The 22,528-nt window shown below is 33.7% G+C and overlaps 1 protein-coding gene across 5 annotated transcripts; it reads right to left on the bottom strand.

Annotated features, from left to right (window-relative positions):
* Positions 1 to 18: 18 nt before the first annotated feature.
* Positions 19 to 21,051, bottom strand: LOC108557566 (liprin-beta-1-like). 5 transcript variants are annotated; one of them, XR_001890864.1, is made up of 13 exons: positions 20,586 to 21,051; positions 20,352 to 20,522; positions 5,707 to 6,404; positions 5,331 to 5,507; positions 5,002 to 5,217; positions 3,930 to 4,031; positions 3,666 to 3,870; positions 3,168 to 3,387; positions 2,568 to 3,104; positions 2,231 to 2,501; positions 2,036 to 2,170; positions 1,621 to 1,706; positions 1,136 to 1,211 (listed from the first exon to the last, which is right to left on the bottom strand). XR_001890864.1 is itself a non-coding variant. In XM_017914137.1 (12 exons), exons 1-12 carry the CDS (start codon positions 20,980 to 20,982, stop codon positions 1,071 to 1,073), a joined length of 3,270 nt encoding a protein of 1,089 aa, XP_017769626.1. In that variant the 5' UTR covers positions 20,983 to 21,051; the 3' UTR covers positions 19 to 1,070. The 5 variants fall into 5 exon arrangements, 4 of the variants coding, with proteins under 4 accessions (XP_017769626.1, XP_017769627.1, XP_017769629.1 ...); XM_017914137.1 differs by lacking the exon at positions 1,621 to 1,706 and having other exon boundaries at positions 19 to 1,211; XM_017914138.1 differs by lacking the exon at positions 1,621 to 1,706 and having other exon boundaries at positions 19 to 1,211; positions 3,726 to 3,870.
* Between the last annotated feature and the right edge of the window lie 1,477 nt (positions 21,052 to 22,528).

Genomic DNA, 22,528 nt, shown 5'->3' with positions numbered 1-22,528 from the left:
ATATTATATTAAATTGTACAATAAATAAACAACAGCTTTAGCAAAATATAATTACATAGAAACAATATCTTCACATACACACAATAGACAGGATTGTTAAACGAATGAAAAAAAATGAAGTCGTACGTAGGTCTATCGTAAATCTAAATTGTAACGCTCTTAAATTATTACAATTTGGTCAGTTGTCAATGTCTTCTTAACGCGTATTCATTAATAATTAAAATGAAAATAAAATAAATGAAAATGTATATGGTATAAAATAAAACAGAACCAGTTGTTCCATACCTAATCATGATCATCATCATCACACAGCAAATCACACCTTAAATATAGTTTAAATATTGGATCAACGTGGATATATTTATTTTTTCATACAATTATGGTAACAATATATTTTAAATACTGTACTTTTTTTTTATCAAACGTTGAGTTTTCATAGATCGCCACAAATTGGCACAGCATACTTTCATTTGACTCGTTTATCATCCTCTCATCAATCGAAACAGTATAGAAATAGATAAACGTAAAGTTGGCAAGTAGAATACACCACTATCTAATTTGAATAGATACTAAATGATGAACATATTTGTTTTCTTGTTTTGTATTGTTTTTTTTTTGTGTGTTTTAAATTTGATTAATTTATTCTAATAGGAATTTTTAACGTTGTTCTTCTCTCTAATGACATTACATAGGGGGAAACTATACTCTTATCCATATGAATTTATTGATAATTTTAAGGCAATATTCTTATTATATTTTAGGATCTGGGGAAGACTCGAATCTCATTTAAACTATGTAACATTTGTTAATATCTAAACTCCCTACATGTTAACTTACTTTGTTTTTAGATCTTATTCATAATGATAATAATAATAATGTATGTGATTATTATACAATAGAATCTCTAAGCAAATCAAATGCTTACGATTTTTTTTTTCGAAATCTCGTACTGTTGAATTTGTTCGGATAGATATTTGCAAATGAATTTTTTGTTTTGCTCAGGATTCGGTTATAGCAGATGTTGGATTGGCGATATGAAACGCTAAATGCAAATAAATAATAGATATGATTTAGTTCAAGTTGTGCCCTTCGTCATTTTGATGTGTGTCGTTCCTTAGAGGAAGGGGCGAATTAGAGGACGAACTGCTGTTCACAGATTCTTCTTCAGCGAGAGGACAGACATCCTCGTCCTTTGCGCTCCTCCTCGTCATCTAATTTAAAATTCATTAAAAAAATAATTACCCTCCATTCTAAGATCAACGAGACATTAATTAATAAAGCAACGCAAGAGAAAAGCTCATCGAACAATATTAGCTCCATTCAATCAATCCACTGTTAATAGAAAACCAAAAACATAATTTGCACTACACATCGCTCTATTCAGCTGCTCGACTACACATCACAAAGAAAATAAAAATAATAATAAAAGAGAGTATATCAAAATGAAGTGAAAATAAAATATGAAAATCCAAATCGTATTGAGCAGAAGAAGTGTAAAACAACAAACAGCATTCTAAATATTATTCGAAGTAAGTAAACATTTTTAGATAAACAGAAAATAATAATAATAACAGTAGACTAGTTAAGTGTAAAAAATCGAAATCCATAAAACGCACAAACCTTGTGTGAGCAATTTGTTTTTATCGTTAAGATTCTTTAAAAGAATATTGGGATAATTAGCAGTGAATTATCATAATTTCCGGTACCTAGATCCCAAAATAACCGCAAAGCATGAAACAGGAAGCTCGAGGCAGATTTTAAAAGAGAAAAATAAACGGAACAGAAGGAAAAAATAATAAAATAATTTGAAGGAAATCAGCAGTGCTCGTTGGAGCGCAAAGTGAAATATTGCGCATTGCCAATTTCTGTATATGCTTTTGGGATGCAGTGCCCTACAAGACTACATAAGTTTTTTTTTTGTTGAGCACTGTCCGCCGTGATCATTGTTTAACTCATTAAAGTGACTTATCGGAATTTAAAAATATAAATAATAATAAAAAAAACAAATCTACTGTTAGAAATGTTAGTAACTTACACCCACGCTGTTAATTGAAGAACCACTCTGATAATTTTCACCTGAATTTTGGTTGAGCGGACAGACGAGGTCGCCGTAATCCGCCTCGGATTTGCTTTTGTTTCTCTTCAGCGAGAAATGCGATTTTTTGGCGATCTGAAATTAATTTGATGATTAGAGGTGCTCTCTTTGGTTTTGTTAATGCGAGAAACTCACTTTGAGCTTTGATGCTGGAGTTAGTGGGATATACCCAAAGGTAGACTCGGCTTCCCTTTTAGCTTGAATTATTTCCTTGCCCAGGAGCTCTTTAAAACGTGTACTTAAATGCCTCCTGAGCAACGTTTTATCAGGTGGAATGGAGAGCAACGATGCTAATAATTCTGCGTTAAATTTGTTTTCCAGCACCATTAGACCACCGTGCACCCCGGCGCCACGCAAATACGGAGCGTATTCGGCCAAATCGACTGCCTTCAGCCATTCCATCACTCTGAAATAGGAAGCGGATTTATGATTTTCTCGTTCCGATTTAATTTGGTGCATTGATGATTATTACCTGTGGGTAGTCCAAAGGGACACTTGTTTCGGTGTGGGATTATCGGGGTCGTCTGGTAAAGACCGTCGCTGGAGGCAACTAGGTTCATAACTGTGTTCTCGTAATACCTGGATGCCCCTCTTGATGCTAGCCACGTGAAGAAGCGAGGAGACGTGGAGCAATGCCAAATCATCCATCGTCAATCTATGTAGCACCCTTCCATCAACCCGATTCATCAGGAAAGTCTCTTTATGCTGAGGCAAACCCGTATCGTCCAACCAACGCAGCACCCAAGCGGTGTCCAGCTGCCCGGCCTTCGAAAGGTACGGATCGTTCGAGCTATTCGCCTCCGTGTCAATCAATGCCAGTTGTAGTTTCTTCTTGTGCAACGGATTCTTAATACCCAACTCTTTCTCTATCTCATTAATCCCGCTCTCCTGCAGCTGCTGTCCGGTTTTAACCCATCGCTTCGCTTCAGTCACGTACTGATCCAAGCCCAAATCCTGCAGCCAGTCGCATATGTTCTCCGTGTCCCATTCAGAGAACGGCTTGTCGGGCCTGCATAACATAAAAACAGCAACACATTAAACTTTGATCCAATATTTGTTGCATTATCATTACTTTGGCGTAACGTTTGGCTCACTCCATCCTAATCTAGCTGAAGCTGTGGCTCGGATTCCTCCGCGCTGGAATTCGCCGCAACTGAAATCCTCCAAATTGCCGGATCCGGAGCGCTTAATTTTCCCCAAAATCTTTTTAATCCCTTTACTTTTGTTCATCTGCAGACTCGGTGATTGCGGAAGCTCGCTGTTCTCGTCGATCACGATCTTCTCGGTCTCCGCTATATTGATCACACACGAAAAGCATAACGTGAGAAAAAACGCGATTAACTCTAAAGCTACAACTATATCATATCATCATAGAGAGCCACAAGAACAAAAAGAAGCAAAGCTACAGCGTACAGTATGCAAAGCATCGAGATACGATAGTAGTGATATGAGTTAGGCGATTAATGACTTTCCTATGTGAATAATATATATTTTTTTGTATGTTTACGTATGTGAATTAGGTTTATCAGTAATGGTTTGCATGCTAGACGAACACTGTTCGAGCTATCACCTAAATTGGGCACAGAGTGACCCCTCGCCCGACCCCCAAGTAGTGATTGAAGCCCCATACCAAATGCAACGCCTTTCCTAACCCCATTGGCGGGGTTCGCATTTGCGTCCACCACCGAAAGCGCCGTTCCATTACCAAGAAACTGTTGACGAGGTAAACTCGCATAGTGCAACTCTATTTGCCGTCTATACCCAGTTGGAGGAGTCTGCAATTTCAACAAAACAAAAAATCAAATATTATAAATATGAATACAATAAAACCCACCTTCGGAGAATCTTGATTTAGGGATGAGACTGATTCCACCCTCCTGGGGGATGCAGCTAGAGATCCAGAAATGGGGCTCGGAGATGGTGACTTTCTTAAAACCTTGTGTGAACAAAAAATTTTAATACCCTCATATCTACCAACGAGAACTTTAAAATGCTCAAGTGTAGCCGTAAAAGAGAATGAGCTTGGATGTTACTGCATCCTTTAGAAAAACATAAAAACCAAGGTCGATAGCTCGTTGCTACACTATCAATATACAATGTTATTAACTTTGCCTAAAGAAGTAATCTCTGTCACTTACAAATTTTATAATGTAGTCTTCGAAAATGGAGTTTTTAATAATTAAATTAATAAAAGTTCTATTATTTGGATATTATTTTAATCGTCATTAATAAAAAAAATACTTTAAATTAAAATAATTATAGATTGATTGTATAATTATTCCATAGCAACACAATTTATATACAAAGAAAATTATGCTTAAAAATAGAATATGAAGTTGAAATAGCACCTAAATATTTATAGTAGATAAGTGTGTAGTATATAAATGTTTTGTAAAATCAGTGGCAATGGTCAAATATCATAAAAATAATTGAATTTGTGAAGGAACACAAACTTAGCTGATGAAAGCAAATTTAATATTTACAGATGTTAAACTTTTATTGAAAAAGAAAAAGTACACATATAAAACTGATTGATTTATAAGTACTTTGATGTATCATACAAGATGACGTAGTAGATATCAAATATATATAATAAAGCAATATCAAATATGTTTCATCTATTTTATCGTTATACTTCTATTTTTATTAAATATTATTAATCATTAAAAAAATCTAATAATAAATATGCAATAATCTTCTTAACGTGTATAAGTTATTAGTGACGGTAAGATTTTAAAAGGAATTTAAGAATTAGGTTCGACTTGCAACGGTAAATTAAAAGAGTTATTTTAGTTTTGTTTGGAATTTACGAATTTTGAAATTTTACTCTTTGAAGAATTGAATATAGTGAATGGAAAATTATGAAATTGTAATCACGTAAAGTTATTTAATTAAATGGAACTTACGGAATTGCTGTTATGAACAGGAGTTGAAGTGTGCGTGGGCTGCGGTGATATCCTGCTTATGTAAGGTGGTTTCTTGTTGTCCGCGTTGTTGTTCATTTGTGCACTTCGTAATTCCATGTTTTCCCTCTCGAGCGTGGCTTGCTGCAGCTTCAACTCGCTGACCGTGGATAGCAATTCCAATTTCTGAGTTTCCAGGGAAGATCTGGACAGCATTTCCTGTAAAACGCGATTCAAACGTGACATATTTTCGCGTTGGTTTTAATGCGTCCAGAGTAGATTTGGATTTAGGAGACCGCAAATCCCCGGAGCGAAGGATGTCTGCGACTTACCCTCTGCAGCAGATCTTCGGAGTTGATAAGCTGTTGCTTCTTCTCGGCGAGGCATTTCTCCAGGTCGGTGATCTTATCCCCCTGAGCCTCGATCTGCTCGCTGAGTACCTGCACCTGCAGCTGCAAATTATCGCGCTCCCCCTGCAATTTGCGCATACGCTCATCCTGGTCCGGAGGCTGTAACAAATTAAATTTGAGCATGAATATACGGAGATATGATATTGTATTAATAATAACAATAGTCATAGTATTATGCGATTTGTGCCGTGGGTATTAAATACACATATAATAAAGAGGAGGTTTTAGTACGCCAGTAGCATGCTATAAATAGTGTGTTATTAGTACGATTAGAGCGGATGTCTTCTTGAAGAGGCACCTTATTGGGGGTCCAGTGGTAACCCCTGGAGTCGCCGTAGTAATAGAACGGCGGAGGATGATGAGGCGGCACGTGATATGCGTAACACGGCATCTCGCCAGGCCGGTAGAGATCGGGGTGACTGCCCCTATTGCCATCGACAAAACGGTCCATCAACATCGGACTGCTGCCATAGCGCTGGGGATCAGTTCTCTCGTGGCGACGGTGAAAGTTCTCGAAGTAGAGCTCGGCTCCGTGCGGATTGCAGCACCAATTCTGGCACGGGTATTGCGGTTGCGGCTGGACGTAGTCATCCAGACGTGGTGGAGGTTGGTGTTGCGGAGAAGGCGATTTCAGCACGTGAGAGGATCTTGACTTTTGATCGCGCTCCTGCCGTGACTGTTGAGCATGCCTGCGCCTATCCAAACTACCACCTGGTGGTGTATTCTCCGCCGACCTCCGTGGCGTCCTCTCACGTCTATTAATTGGCGGCTTACTCTGCACCTCTTCCATTTTCTTGTCCTTGCTTATCCACTGGAAATCACCGTTGCATCGCATCGAGCTATCCACTGTCTGCATGTGGTTCTCCAGACTTAAGCAACCTTTTCCACGTGCGGAAGAGGTTGAAGTTGAGGAGGATTGTGAACCGTTGCACCAGGCATCGTCGTCTTTCACCGTGCCATCGTCTTCTGTAATGCTCGCATCACTGCTACTTCCATCTACCACGAGATTACAAGTGTTATAATTAAGACCATCAAAGAAACATAAAGAAAGAACTGGAGAGAGAAAAGTGGGAGATAACGTAATTTCATTTTTAAATCCATTTCGGCCCGCAATGTAAACTATGTATGTGGCAAGGAGAACACGTGCTGTTCCGACCTATATAAGCTTAGACGAAAGACCAGCATTCCTAGGAATGCTTCCGGCGTAAATATTTTGGCGATTTAATTATTCTTTGAGCAACGCGCGGCATTGTCGAAGGCCGGAGAAGCGAAATCAAAAACGAATATAAATACCATCCAAACAGTCTACTCCAATAAAACGCGATAAAGCTGCGGCATCTGGTTGTATGTTTCGAGCCACAGCAGCTGAATGAGAAGAGCAGAGAGGATGGAAAGCAATAAACGAACCTATCCTTCCACGCAACTATATCTATATATATACACATATATATTAGTTAAAACAAAAATGGGAAAAACCGGAAACGTATAAGGATATATGAAAAAACGAAAGCAAGTTTGTTGGATTTCCTTTCGCGATTTGACTTTGATTCGAAGCAACGGAAACTTTCTTGGGGGTAGGGCTTCGTCGCGCGCCCAGTGGATGGGAAAATTTGATTCCATTGAATTGATTTGAAAGCAATTTACCGTATGTACGAGTCAGTTTATTCGTTTCCTCTTGACGATAATCCATTTGGAGCGCACCCAAATGCTGTATACATAGTTCGGATGGAAATTTATCCGCGAGTGTAACGAAATTGTGTTGGAAACGTGGATTTCGGGCACAGACTGAAGGCGGAAGGTGATGAGGCTGCTGCTACTGATGCTGGTGGTGGTAGCACCGATGATGATGATGGTTATGGGGCAGCGCGTGCATCTCGCGAGAGCAGCCTTCTATTTGTAGATTGGCGGATTGCCAAAGGGGAACCTCGATATTACACAGAAGGTGTTATATCTGCATGTGCGCGTGGGTGTATTGTAGTAGAATCTAATTGATTAATTTGTCTGGCATTGGCGGTCAGGAAGACCAATGCTCCATGAGATTCTCCTTCATTGTTTCATTGCTTACAAGCATAGGTAGATACTAATGTATTCATCTATCAAACAGATATATCCATGTTGATCATAGACGCCAATTGATCACATCAAAAAGATATTAATACCAATAATTGATATAATAACACCATATTAATAGATAATTGCCAAAAATGACAACGTCAAACATAGTAGCAAAACAATTGGACGTTTATTAATTGTCATCTTAGTACTGACATAGACATAATAACAATTAAAAGTTAATTTGAATAAGTCGGACAATATTGTAATCCCACAAAACTGACAAGAATCAATTAAATAGAAACGAGTAAACGATTTAATAAATCTGTATGTGTTCAGACCAAATCACTTATTAAAACCATTGCAACAATGAAGAACGAATTGAGAACGTCTCTTAAATAGTCTCAAGTAACAAATATCATCAATAATTGAAAAACAAAAGTAAACAACTAAGTACTAACTAAATGAAGAGTATTATACTTTATATAATATTTAATTTGTAAATTGCCTCATAGTATTTCAAAAGTTTGATCTATTTGTAAGTATCGAAACTAAACTGATTCATTAATTTTCTTAAATAATTACTATCTAAAAGCTACGCGAGATTCATGTTTCCACTAAGCAATATTATAATTAAACTAGAAGCTTCAGTCTATTGTACTAAAACATACATTAATAAAATTTGCAAACGTTATACGACGATGAATTTTGTAACCACAAAGAAATACATCTCTTCCACTTAAACTAATACCATGAATATACTAATAAAAAAAAAGTCACGTTTACGTAATGGCTGCATGGATCTCAACAAAAGCAAAAATGATTTGCGTATGCGTTTCCTTTTTTTTAAATTAAAACCGTCCGTAAAAATATGAACATACTTCGCACGCAACGCTCATTTTTTTTCTCTCTCTCTTCCCTTCACTGTTTATATTTTTTTTATATTTTGTTTCAGGCCTTTTCAGCGCGCTGTTTATACAAAAGAGGGGGAAGCGATGGCCTGGTTATCAACTATAGCGATTTCAAGAATTTATATAAGCGAGGCTTAATGAATTCCAACGCCCGGTGGTACCCTGATAACACGCGGCGCGCATTCATACCGAAAACACCCTTCCAACCTATTATTTTCGCAGACGAAAAGAATGAGCAGAAGAAGAGAAGGACACAAAAAAGTAAACGAACGAAATAAATTATCTCGGTTGGAGCAACAGAAGCGCAGTCGATTGGACATTTAATGAATACGCCAATAAAAACTGGCACATATATTTTCAAAATGCGGCGATTTATTATTGGCTGCAGAGGATTATTTTCGCAAACAACCAGAGGCCGGCTGCGTGTGCTTATGTTCTCGGAAATAGGTAAATAAATACGAGTTTCCACGGCAGCAATGTTGAAACTGCTTCTTCTTCTCTTTTTTTTTTGTTCAGTTTTAATATAAACACCAGTTTTGCTTGTGCACAATTTTCAACATCCTCATTAATGTTTACTTTAAGGACTTTATTTCAAAAGCCTCCTCGTTCGAAACTCGTTTTCCAATTATGTGCAAAGTGAGTTCTGCAAATTATATTTATCTAATCATCTTATTTACATCTTAGTACTTCTTTGGATACTTAATGTTTAACAGCTTACAAGAACTTAAATAACGTGTATTTTGAATAGTGCTAAAATACTAGTCAACTAAGGACATATAGAATAAGAGAGTATTAGAAGTACACAAATTCTCGTTTTGATCTATGATTTACTAGATATTATAAACAAGTTACGTTCATCAAATTTAATCAGTAGATAAAAATAAAGAAATAAATAAACTTTCAAATACTAGTTTCATAATGCACACTATAATTCACATACAAAACAAACAATTATATTAATACAAGGAAATCATTGAAACTAAACGCAAACATAAACAACAGCATTTTAGAATTCATTTGATGTTACACAATCTATTTATAAAAGCAATGATTATGTGTCTGTGTTTTGGTGATCTTCTAGGAATGTGGGTTAGCCTCGGGCTTCGGTGGGAAATGATTAGTTTTTCTATAAATACTATTTTTTCCAGATTACAATTTAGATAATCCCATTTTGAATGAACAACTTTATAACTGCTTCCTTTGAACCGCAGCCAAAAACGTGCAGACAGTGTGATTCTAAAAGTGTCTAGTCATGTTATGTACAAAAAAATCAATTCGTCCTTAATTCGTTCTAAATAGATTTTTTTAACTGCAACCATTTAGAATGCTCCAACTTATGCAATAGCCGACGATTTACATAAAGTATGACTTCAAAGCTTGATTTACTTTTAGAAACTTGATTTTTATTATATTAATCTATTTATTTATTGGAAAATTTAACATAATAAATACAGAGAATTATCACCATAGTATAAATAATTTATAATAAATTTCAATTACTTTAAAAAAATATTCGATTTTGTAATATTTTTCTAACAATTAAACCAATTCGATTTGATATTTTATTCAATTAATTATTTATATTAAACGGTATTAATAAATTTGTTTGTTTTTATTACTTGTAAGTAAGTCTACATTATTTTAAGTAGAATTAAGAAAAGTTTATTTTAAACGTAACATCACCAAATTAGAAAAACACCATAACTTGAAAGAATTTACAAAGAAATGTGTTTATTTTGTTAGGATGAATCATATAAAAACACGTCTATAAACTTTTATTTTGTTCGTCTAAGTATAAACTAATATTTAGATCTTCAAGTATGCCTACATATAAAATAAATAAATAGAGAAAAACAACATAGACTCACTGGATAGTCATGTTCTTGAAAAATGTTTATATTATTTGAATAATATATCAAGTTGAAGTATATTTTGTTAATAATTTCATCAGTTTGAAATGAAAATAATTTTCCAAGCAATTTTTTATACTAAGTTTCGCTACATTTATAATTGATATTTCTCCTAAAATAACTGAAATATCTTTTACAAATTTAACGAAGGTTTAAAAATAATTTTATGCTGTTGATCCCGGAAGTCATCAGAAGGTGTATTCAAAAGCCATTAGAAACTCGCGCTGTGATTTGAAACGTGGATCATATTAGCACGGATTATTTTTGGTACGAAATGGGCTGCAAATGCTAAAAGTCATGTGCTACTGTTAAACCGCAAATTACTCATGGGAATATGAAAGTATATTTCATTTGCATACGAAAAAGAAATTCATTACTTCTGCTCACAATGATAAATAATAATTTAACAAATTAGGTTTGCAAATTGCATTCCCTTTTTTTTAATTATTTAAATTGATGAATATAATTAGCGTGAATAACTACCATATTTATAGAAATAACAATAGAAGAAAAAAAAAGAACTGTAAATATTATTACTACAATTGCACCATTCACATTGTAATTACAGAAAATGTAAATATTATAATTAGACATTGTAAGAAAAATATTCATAATATTATTTCATTCAAGTTATTTTAGATATTGCAAAGCAAGTTTAATGATCTTATTTCGTGTTTGCTATATGTTTTTATTCGTTCTATGCAGTTTTATAATATAAATATGCTAATCTTAATACAGATATGAATGATATTTTATAAAATCGCTGAATTAATGTTATAAATGTTATCAATAAAATAAAATTGTAATATAATACAGAAATACTTTGTACATACAAAAATACATACAAAAATTTGACTTTATTAAAGAAAAATCGATTATTTATGCATACAAAAAACAATTTTATGAACTAATTTATATATGTTTCTTTTTTAAGGCGAGGAATTGTTGTATATATTTGTTAAATGTAATGAATAAATATGTAACAACAAAACATGCAAATTAAAATTTTGATTGAATATTTATATAAAGAAATTTCATTACTTTTTTTTATACAATATACAGGAAAACGTATTGTTGATTGGATTTCAATTTGCTATTCTATAAACAATATTTATTTTCCTCTATTGATCATTACTGTTGTTGTTGTTATTGCTTCATGCGTTATTATGCATACATTATGAAAGTGGATGTAATTGCACAAGTAATCATCGATTATGCTTGAAACTAAACCTCTAGTCCCAACTGGAAATAATTATAGACAATCATCGAAAGGTTACACCAAAGTAGATAACACTCTGTCGACGAATAAAAATTATAATGCTACGCTATTCGATTGTTTCGAAAGGGCTTTATTACATACAGCATTATGTTCAATTGCAACGACGAAAGAAGCACGCAACAATAATTTAACACGCCATTAACCATATATAATTTGGAAACGTTGGACGCGATTTTCATAAACACAGAATGTGCAATAAACATTTTCTTAAAGCATTTCATAAACACATCATAAAGTTAAAATACGTTTTCCATTGGAAACATAAATATAGTTTGTGGACTGCGCGTATCGCCTCGACCTTCTTGATTGAAAGTCACCAATATTGTGACTGCGTTTTACAATATTAAAGAACTCGTAAAGTACATTAAAAGTTTCTTTTAACATCCATAAGTCATTTCTTGAAAGCCAGAAGCACGTGAATACTTTAATCACGAGATGAACTTACTTTTTGTGCAAAATAAATGATAGTGAAACCAGTTTGATGATATTTTTATAATAATAAATTAACATTCATAAAGTTTCAATTTACAATAAAATTATATTAGAATTCAATTTCGCATATTATAAAGTTGTATATTTGTAATATCAATGTATTATGTTTGAAGCTGTTTTTGAAAAGTTCTAATTGTTGAAAACTTTATACATTTAAACACTTAAATGCTTTAATGAATTAAGATGTAAATAATTTATATTGAAAACTGTTTTATGAAGATATATTAAAAGTTACTATTCAACAAGTTGTATATCTAAGTATTTGTTTAGACTTTCAAGTATTGTATTAAAAAATGTAAATTGTAATTATTTATAATACTTTGGTATAGACCACTGTAAACATGTAAATTATGCATTTCTAATCGAGATTTTCCATATGGCATATGAATCGCACATAATCATAACAGTAATGTTCCATGTAATATATGAAGTGTGTTTTGTTGATACTATCAAATGGCGATATGAATTATAGTGTTTGCATGGGGGGATGAAGTTCCATATCTGAAAGCAAACAGATAAATTTGGGTCAAATTTGGAGGGTTGTTGGTAAACTTGCTGCGAGATCATTTCGACGAGAGCTCGATCATAATGCGTGTCGGGTATATAAATAGCGAGAGGGATGGATGAAATGCGTGGGCGTCGAGGGAGGCAGTAATTGGAATAAAAAGGCCGTTAAACGTCGAATATCAATCATATTGAACGCATTTATTATACAGCGTATGAATGGTGAAAGAACGAGCAAAATAAATAAGAATATTATGAATACAAAATCATGTTTTTGTACTGGAGGGTGAAGAACTTGGCTTCTCCGATGGGAATAGAGCGGAATTTCTAAGTATTTCGATTCTTGTTGACGGTTGAAAGTGGCCGTTGAAAGCGAACAAGTAAAGCGGACGAAGGGAAAGTGCGGAGAACTGAGGGGGAAAAAATCGAGGATCTCTTCTTGCTTTTACCAGATTTGTTAAAATAGGCAGAGTGTCGTATACATTTTCTGTTTTCAACCACCTACAACAGCAACAACTACACGAAACATCTAATTCATAATAATTTCTCTCAATGAAATAGATGTATTCTCGATAGAAATAAATGCAATAATGTTTTTTTTTTTGTTTGAATATAAACAGATTATGTAATCTTAACTCATTTTAGTTGTTTTTTTGTTTGGAAAGTTAACCAAGGTTTTGAAACTATCCAGTCTATTTGTAAGCCGTAACAAGTATATCAAACATGCATTCGACCGTGAAAAGAATAATACAAATGTTTGCAAATTACACTGAAACAAATTCGCTCAAACATTGAAAAAATGGCGCATTAGAGTAAACAACCCAACCAAATTCAAGTCTGCAAATACTTAATGTATTAAAGTCATTTTAACAATTAACAATTTGAACGTAAGCGCATTGATTTTTTCTTTCCAATTAAATGCAAACATTAGAAGAAACTAATGATAGAAAAGTCTAACAAAAATTATTTCATAAATAGATCTACATTTAAACTTTGATTAACACCTGTATTATATATTATCATTCTGTAACTATATAAATTAGCATAGGGCAATATAATCATAAATTGGTCGTAAATACTAAACCAATGTTGTTCTATACAATTCGTTGCTTTATTTTATTAATCCTATGTTTAACATTATAACAAATAAAAACACAAGAACAAATCTTACTTAAAAAAAAAGTACTACGTAATAAATATCGCTGATTATTGGGTTGATTATTGCTGATTGTTGCAGCAAACTAAATTATTTTGGAAAATTTATAATGGAAATGAAGTGATATATTTTGTATTTTATTGTGTAACAACTATACATGTACATAATAATAAACTTTGTTTACATTCTAAATTGATGAATGTAACTATTTGTAGTTCTGTTTATACTGTAAAAGCATCGATATTACTTTCTAAATATTATATAATAACTTTGGAACTTTTGCTAACATCAAATATATTACATATAAATTCCCAAAAGCGTAAATCTTTACCAAATTCTATAATTATTTACTAACCGAATGTTGTAAATCAAATTACTACACCTTAAATTTACATCTGTTGCATCCTCTCATATAACATAATTCTTGTAACTGAATTTATGTACATACACATTATATAATTATGTTTCAATTCTATAGAAACTCGAAGTCTGAAATATTTAACATTTTTGAATTATCTGATATTGCAAGCGAATCGATTAGAACCGATTAATTCCATCTATAATTAATTAATTAGCCAACGGAGTAGAGGCACTTGCGGCAAGAATCCAATTTGTATGCCGCCGATGCTTTGACGCACAGCTTTTATTGGCTCCAATTATGAACACATTCCACGCGTATCGAAATTTATTTGAAATTCATTCCTGCTTCTACAAACGCCGCTAAGATACATTGATACTCTTCACGACATGCGGATGTCAGGTATTAAGTTGCGTTACGTCATTTTGCTAAATGTAAACTTATCCTGAAGTCTTAATATTGTTGTTGTTATTACTATCATTATTATTATGTCTGCTATCGCCGTTTACAGGCATCTCTTTCCCACTCTCTTCAACCCATTCGCAGTTTAAATGCATCTCTCTCTCTCTCTTTATTCCATCCATTCAGCAGATTAAATTTATAATAACTCCAGCACAAAGCCAAGATACGCTTCATTGCACTGTGTACACGAGAATAATAACGACTTCTGTCGGTTTGTCATTCATGTTCTCAAACGCTTTAATACTTCTTGGAAAACCCCCCGTTTGCTCGATGCTACACCATTATTACGTTAAATTCAATTAAAAGTAACATACAGTTACAGACTTACAAAGGAATTAAGATTAATCAACTCAAATTTTGATTTCGAGTAAGTACAATCAAATAAACGTACACTTGTTATAAGTATCCAGTTAAGATAAAATCTCGCAAATTTTGAAAACCAAGAAAAGCACGATTCTACCATTATCAGGTTAAATTTAGAAACACACAGTTGGAAACATAGCAATTAAGATTAATGAATTAACAAAGAATATCCAAGTATAGAAAAAATCTGCTAAATTTAATTAAAAGTAACAGACAGTCACAAATTTACAAAGACATGAAAAATAATCAAGTAAATTATAAATTGGAGTAAGGATATTAAAATCTCTCAAATATTGATAAAGAAAAGCAATTTTCAAGGAAAAGTGGATGTAAAGAGGCAATGAATGTCTGAAATGGTATATGCTGAAACATTTAAAAGAGCGAAATTACTTTTTTCTAGAGCGCGTTCAAAATTGCCGATTGTTTCAGCAAAACCAGCTTAAAGAATCTCAATAATTAAAAGGAAATAATGTGCGGGGATTTCGAAAAATTTATTGTTAAATGTATTAATTAATCATGTTTTATGTGAAAATATGTTGTGAATCAGTTTCAGTTTTTTTTTCATCTTTGAATGATACAGTATGTAAAAGTTTGAAAAGTATAAAACTGTAAAATATAATTTAAAATAATTAAGTAAATGAGTTTTTCGTAAATAGAGCGTAATTAAGCGATAAATTAATTATGATAATTTCTTTAAAACTAAACGGTAGTGTCAATAATAGATATGGATGCACTTCAATCAATGTACAGTTCTAGTTAATGAATCATTAAAGGTAACCTTTATCTAAAGAAACGAGTTTACAGCGGGTCAAACGAGCGTTCGAACTGATGAAACTTTGAAGCCGATTTTACTAACGGTAGGTCACCACATATCGATTTAACAAAGAAGAAAATTAAAAGAAAATGCAACTCCATTCAGTTCATACCTATTAAAGTTATAGCAAATATGATATGACAACATAATATTTCAAATCTTAATCAGAAATTAAAAGAAAACACATGCTTCCGTTCATTAATGATAAACAGAAATGAATGAAATAATTAGTTCTGAAGATGCTCATCGAACCTTCAATACTTCATAAAATATAAAGTATTTATTAAAAGTATTAGTAAAACTCATAAGTTAATGAACTGTTTACAAAAAGTTATCTTAAAAACAACTAATTGTATGTAATATGTAAAGTCATAGGTCAACAATCAAATTGTAAATATCCCTATCACGGAATGCACAAAGAGAGTTCATTAATTTCCAGGCCGGGATTTCATCAAGTAAACAAGGAACGTGCCTTATTTACCAAACAGATTAAATGTGCAGATAGGCTCGACAATACCCGAAACAAGAAGCGCCTTTTTATTATCTCGTCATTCTATCATCAAGCTTAAAGATGAAAAATGAGAAAACTCGAAGAGCAGACATTTCGTTAAGTTAATTCAAGTTCGATCACCTCGTCAAATGCACAGCTGTAGTTCATATTGCGCGTTCTATTCCTGTCGAATTTAAGGCAAAATAAAAATATAAATGAATAACGAATAAAAGAAACAGGTGCAGTTAAGAAGTGAAGACCCGCAGTTTCTTGGAACATGACGAAGGATATGTCTACACTATAGATACATTCTATTTACGGAACTGCGGGGTCCGCTTCCTTACATGGACATAAAGTGAAAGAACATAGGGGTAGAAATTTAATTTATCGCACGCAGTTCAGCCTCCTGCAATCTTTCACTGCAGCAAAAAGTGTTGTAGTTCTAGAGTATTCCCTCATTAAGTTTCTAAATTGATATTAATTATACACATTTTTCATTATATATTAAAATTTCATTATTATAATTAAAAAGTAAAACAATAATTTAAATATAGTGTAAGCAATTATCAACCAAATTAAATAATTATTTACATAAGTAAATCATACATCTATAAAAATAATTTATAAACAAAATGATATATGTCAAATTGAGTAATAAAGAAACTTTTTTTTAAGTATGTAGCTTTTAACGTAATTGTCAAAAATGTAAACTTTTCGAGGATTGTAATGGAAATGTCTGAACCATTAAACACCATTAAACTGCTTCGCGGGACAAAAAGCTTCAACAGCGCAGATTAGTGAAGCAGCTTTTCCAGGAAAATTCCTGCTTGTCCTCCCGAAAAACGGTGCTCGTATTCAAGTGAAAAAGGTTACGGCCCTGAGTCACACCATACGAACAAATATGGGTCAGAAAGAGCGAGTGGTCTCTTCTGCCATAATCGCACTTGTCCGGTCGGTTGGTTGGTCATCTGCGGAATCTGGTTTATATGAAACGCCTTCCGAGTAAAGGAATTTGCATACGTCCGAGAGAGTGTTAATGTGCGAGCACAGAAAGTTTTCGAAAATAAAAACTGGACTGAGAGGATAAGAAGAAAAGAAGTTGAAGAAAAGGCGAAAATTGCGAAATGCAATAACGAACAAAGTTTGCCAAGTTAAAACTACAGCAACAGCAGCAGCAGCAGAGTTCGGGCCTTTCGCTGCACTGCATTGCGACGCAAATGCAATTTATTCCGAGTGTGAATTGTTAATTGAGGAAGTCGCGAGCTGCCGACCCGAAGCAGGACCCGAAACCATTATGCAAGCTGTAAACAAACCGTTTATTTTTGTACGCTTTGGAAACGTGGAAAAACGCCGTCTCGGAGCATTACATGAGCTGCAGCAATAGCATCTTGGCTTAGAGCTTAGCATTTCAGTGAAGGCGCCTCCTCTGTTCTGCATCCTCCACTCTTCTCGCTCGCTCATCTATTCTAGTCCATACTAATTTTAGACGATAATAAAATCACCGCTTTAAAGCCTTCCCAGAAGAAAATTAATATTTCTTTTTGATGTTGATGTAACTTTCATATTTACAATCAGCGTGTTACCAAATATACAATTTGGTAAACGCACCTCGATTCGAAGTCTATTAATACAAAAAATAGGATATGTTAATAAAAATTGAATAAAACACTTATACAGTACTTAAGACTAAAAATACTAGTTGAAACAATTGAGCTAAGTAGACTAAATAAAAAAGAGACAAGAAAAAGTATCAAAGATATTTGACTTTTAGAAAATAATATAAATCATGGGAATTATTCATGGGAATGAAGATGAACGTCGGAAAAACGACTCTTACATTTTCAATTACATTTCACAGAAAAGAAGTAAAATAAAGTAAAAGACATGTTGTATATAACTAAGAAAATAAGAGAGTGATAAAAGAAATCCTCTGGAGAAATTAGAATCAACTGGATCACACAAGAAGACACATCACCCCTAGAAATGTCTCATCCAATAGATAAATACATTTAATAACAAAATAAAGGAATAAACATACAATATTATATAATTTCAAACTATATATTCAAGCATATTTAACCATTAAATGTTGCTTACTGACACTTTGTTTTAATTTCCTTTGTAAATGTTTCGTCAATATTTTACAAACGTTACATTTTTTTTAATAAAATAAATCTTGTTACTACTGTTAAAAATACAACCATGACAAATCATCGCTCGTTTATTTTAACAAAAATAGATATGCCTTCACACTATTGACTTAAAATAAAAATAAAATGTAAACTAAAATCGATATCCTGGTGTCAGACTTACAATTCACGTAAACGTATTTGGGTTAGCATACGGAGCATGTGCACATTGTTATGCACATGCATGTGTTTTTTTTGTAGTTGTTGCTGTGTCATAACGTTTTGAAAACAGCGTAAGCGATACCATCTAGATTGGTTTCGTTGCTTTGTAAACAAGTTTAAATTAATGAAATATTCCATTCTTGTCCGATAATTACTTAATTCCAAGCGATCCGTAGTCAAGTAGGACAGACAACAAAATGTATCCTGTACTTATTTAAAAAAAAAACATAAGATTTTAATTATACTTTTACTTAACCTTAATAACCAAAATTCGATAGAATTGATATTGACATAATTATGTTAACTTCAATTAAAAAAATGTAATTAAGTAAATATATTACAGCAATCTTGTTTCTCTTTCATTATTCAATATCATGTTTGCATAATGCAATATTAGATTTCTTTTGAACGTTGTCCCCTCAGGAGGAATCTGTAATGAATTAACCTCCATATATTTGAGGTCGGTTCATACGTTCAAAAAAGATTAACATAATAAATTATGATATAATGTTAATACAAAATATACTTTTATTTATTTTCAAAACATTAATGCATCATAATAATGCCAATTGCAATAATTAAGGTAATTTTTTATTACATAGTTCGTATCTATATTTATTTATGTAATTCTATGGTTTTTGCATTAAATATTGTTATTATTTCTATTTATATCTTGATCATTTCCACTTATTTATTAGGTTGTAAAAAATAAAAATTAATATCAATATTAACACATGTAATTAAACAAAACATGAAATTAAAAAATAAACAAATTAATATATATTTTTTTTTTAATTTGGGAACGTGGAAATAATTGACAGCCATTTATAATTGTGCCAATAAATCTACAATTATGCAAAATATATGAGTGACCCATTTCGTAATATCGGGTCGTTGACCCTTCGAAAACAGATGGCGCAATATTAATAATATTTACATATTTATCGTGCAATAAATATTGTTAATCGAATCGCATTAATCACATTGCAAACTTCACATTTATTAATTATTTATTTTGAAACTGTTTCAATCCACATTTAATTATGTTTACTAAATCATTTTTGTTTGCTTTAATTTTTTTTCAATAATTCTTTCACTCATTTTGTAAATATGATACAAATTAATAACAACAGCCATTTTTAGGAATATTAAAAAAAATATGTTATATAAGCCATGGTGCTCTATATTTCGTATATAGAGAAATAAATATTTGGTTTCGGTTTGTTCTTATATTTAAGTTTAATTATTGCACTTTTATACCTCAAATTGTAAACGTGAATCGACGCAAATAAATCTTAAGAAATAGTAAATCAGTATTACATAAATATTTTGTACAATCATAAATAGTATTAAATAAATGTGATTTGTAAATGATTTGTTATTCGCGTGAAGTATTATTAAATATGTATAGAAGGTGTAGTTGAAAACTTTGATTATATTTATATGCAGAAACTCAAATTTTACTAAATATTGAATAAGGATTCAACGAATTATATCAAAAGTGTGCGATTGGTATACAAATATTAGGCAACTAAAAACTATTTATACTTTAATTTTCTCGTAATTGCTTAGAAAGTTTGTAATTTAAATGTAATTTACTCGTTTTATAGCTGCGCAAATTGGGAAATTCAAATGAATTTCCGGCCATACATTACGATGATGTTTATGTTTGAAGCAGTCACGAAGCGCATCTCGTCACGGTTGTAAAAATGATTGATCGATTGATTGATTGGCATAGATTTAAAAAATGAACTCATGCTTTCCACTTTTCTCCTCATGTAAATAAGTAAAAGGTTAATACCTTCGGAAGACTGAACACTGCTAGCAGTAACTTCTTCAGCGATGGTAGCAAGTCCAGCTAAATTGGCGCAACCCTCGCTGCTACTGCTGCTGGCGCCATCGCTGGAGGATGACTCAAAATCATCCGAGGCCACATAATCGGTGGACGGAGTAACGGAAGTCTCTCGAACATCTTTCCGGTAACAACAGATTACAGAAAAACATCCGACCGAATATCATCGGGTTTATAGTATACCTTTACTTTCGCAATGCTTCATCGACTCCGCCACGAACTTGCGGACGTCCTCCGCGGTGAGATCGAAGTCTTTCACAGCTTCATCAAATTCGCACCCTCCTATAGCCTTTGCAATCTTCCCCACGATCTTCGGCTTGGAGCTCTCGTAGCTTCGACCGACGTTAACGAATTGCCCGCTGATAAAGGCATCTTCATTTGAAGCGAGAAAAGCGCCAGAATTATTCTCGATCCACTCTTGGCACTTTGTGCTGGAATCCTCTGAGCCCTGATCCTCCAGGACATTGGTAATAGGAAGCGCGTCCACTTTGTTAACCAGAAGTCGCGTCGTCACCTCCTTGTTCTTTTCAATCACAGCCACTGCAGCTGCTACCACAGCCCCTTTGCACACATCCCGCATTTTGAAACAAAAACCGCTTGCTTATATTTATATAATAAAAAGAAACAAATGTGTAAATAAACAAATACGAAATGAATGTTTGAAATTTGTCAATGCGCTATTTTTAGAAGCAATTGAAGCGATACGAGGCTTCTGTTGTTGTCATTGGTAGAATTACTCGCTTAATGGGTAAGGTTCCAATTGCGATTAGCGAATGGACGGAGAAGCAAATTATGTTTCAATTAGCGATCCTTTGGGTGCGTAGGAATGTCATCCGGGGTCAAGTAATAAGTGCTCTTTAAGAAGATGCACCACACGCACTTTGGAAACGGAATCGCGAACTGAGACGGCGGCACGGAAGCTGTTTCGGATAGCGGTTTGGCGCCGCGACGCCTATTTATAGAGACGTGCGAAATCCCTTTCTATGTGCGAAAAGAATATAAGAACTGCTCGTAGGCAGGATTCAGCGTTTTCAGAGCCTCGTCTCGTGTGGTGTGCATCCAGATGCATCGGCACAACAAGCACTCACGGACACAAGATCACATATGTGAATGCAAGTTACGCGACGTTAAAGATAGCGAAAGACGAGGCAAAGCAACAAGCGGCTGGCTGCTAGCACCAGTCGGGCAGACAGGAGGGGCAGTCTCAGTCGTCGTCAGGAGACACAGAACTTACGCTCTTTTCAAAGTCGAACCCGAACGAAGCCAGACGACAAACACACGCACAAATATCTTAATTAACTTCAATTACAACCTCTTCGCGGATGGCAGCAACGTGCCACTGACTTGTCTTTGTTGGAAATGGGGAGTTTGCGGATTCACACCGTCGGCGTTTGGCTGCGGTACTGATGTTTAGTTGAAGAAGAGGACGGAGACGTGGAATTGGATGCTAATCGAATAGTAATCGAATCTGTTGGAGAAGAAGAGAAGCAGAGGTAGTGGCAGAGGCAGCATCTGCGACACGTGCGGAGAGGCAGGCAAGCCGTCAGACAAGGCGCGGCCCAAACAGTCGTCGTCTCCGATGCACGTTGAATTCATGCAAACGAGGCAACCAGCTCGAAGACGGCCCCTGCCTGCATAATTCCCGAACATCTCCAACTATGTACATAGATATGCTAAACAAGTCTCCGTATCGAACAAGGAAACGAGCCTCATTGTTTAAATTTAAAGTGGAACTCCAGCTCTTAATATAATCCTCAGCAACATTTCAAAACCGCAGTCTTCTGGTATTACCCAGATTTAATTTTCAAAAAGAATAAAAATACTAAATACAATTGTAAAAGTACAAATTACTTTATTACATTCCTCTTTTAGTAAATTTCTACAAGACCGTATATAAATTCAATTATATAAATATTGACAAACTCAAAAGTTTCACAAGTAACATTTAATTCGTATCGACTATATTCGGATCATGAAGCGTAATTTGGTTTTCTACTAGATTCCAATCTTTTTATCGCGAGTTGGTTGGTATAATATATGATATAGACTTATAATATATTTAATCTTTTTCTTGTAACATTGTATAACTGCTTGTTGAAGATAATGAAGATAAACGTATCACCATG

The sequence above is a fragment of the Nicrophorus vespilloides genome, unplaced genomic scaffold (assembly GCF_001412225.1).
Source record: "Nicrophorus vespilloides isolate i.1.1-1 unplaced genomic scaffold, Nicve_v1.0, whole genome shotgun sequence".
Taxonomy (NCBI): Eukaryota; Metazoa; Arthropoda; class Insecta; order Coleoptera; family Silphidae; genus Nicrophorus; species Nicrophorus vespilloides.
Note: the sequence above shows the minus strand (reverse complement) of the source record. Positions and strands in the feature narration are given on the sequence as shown.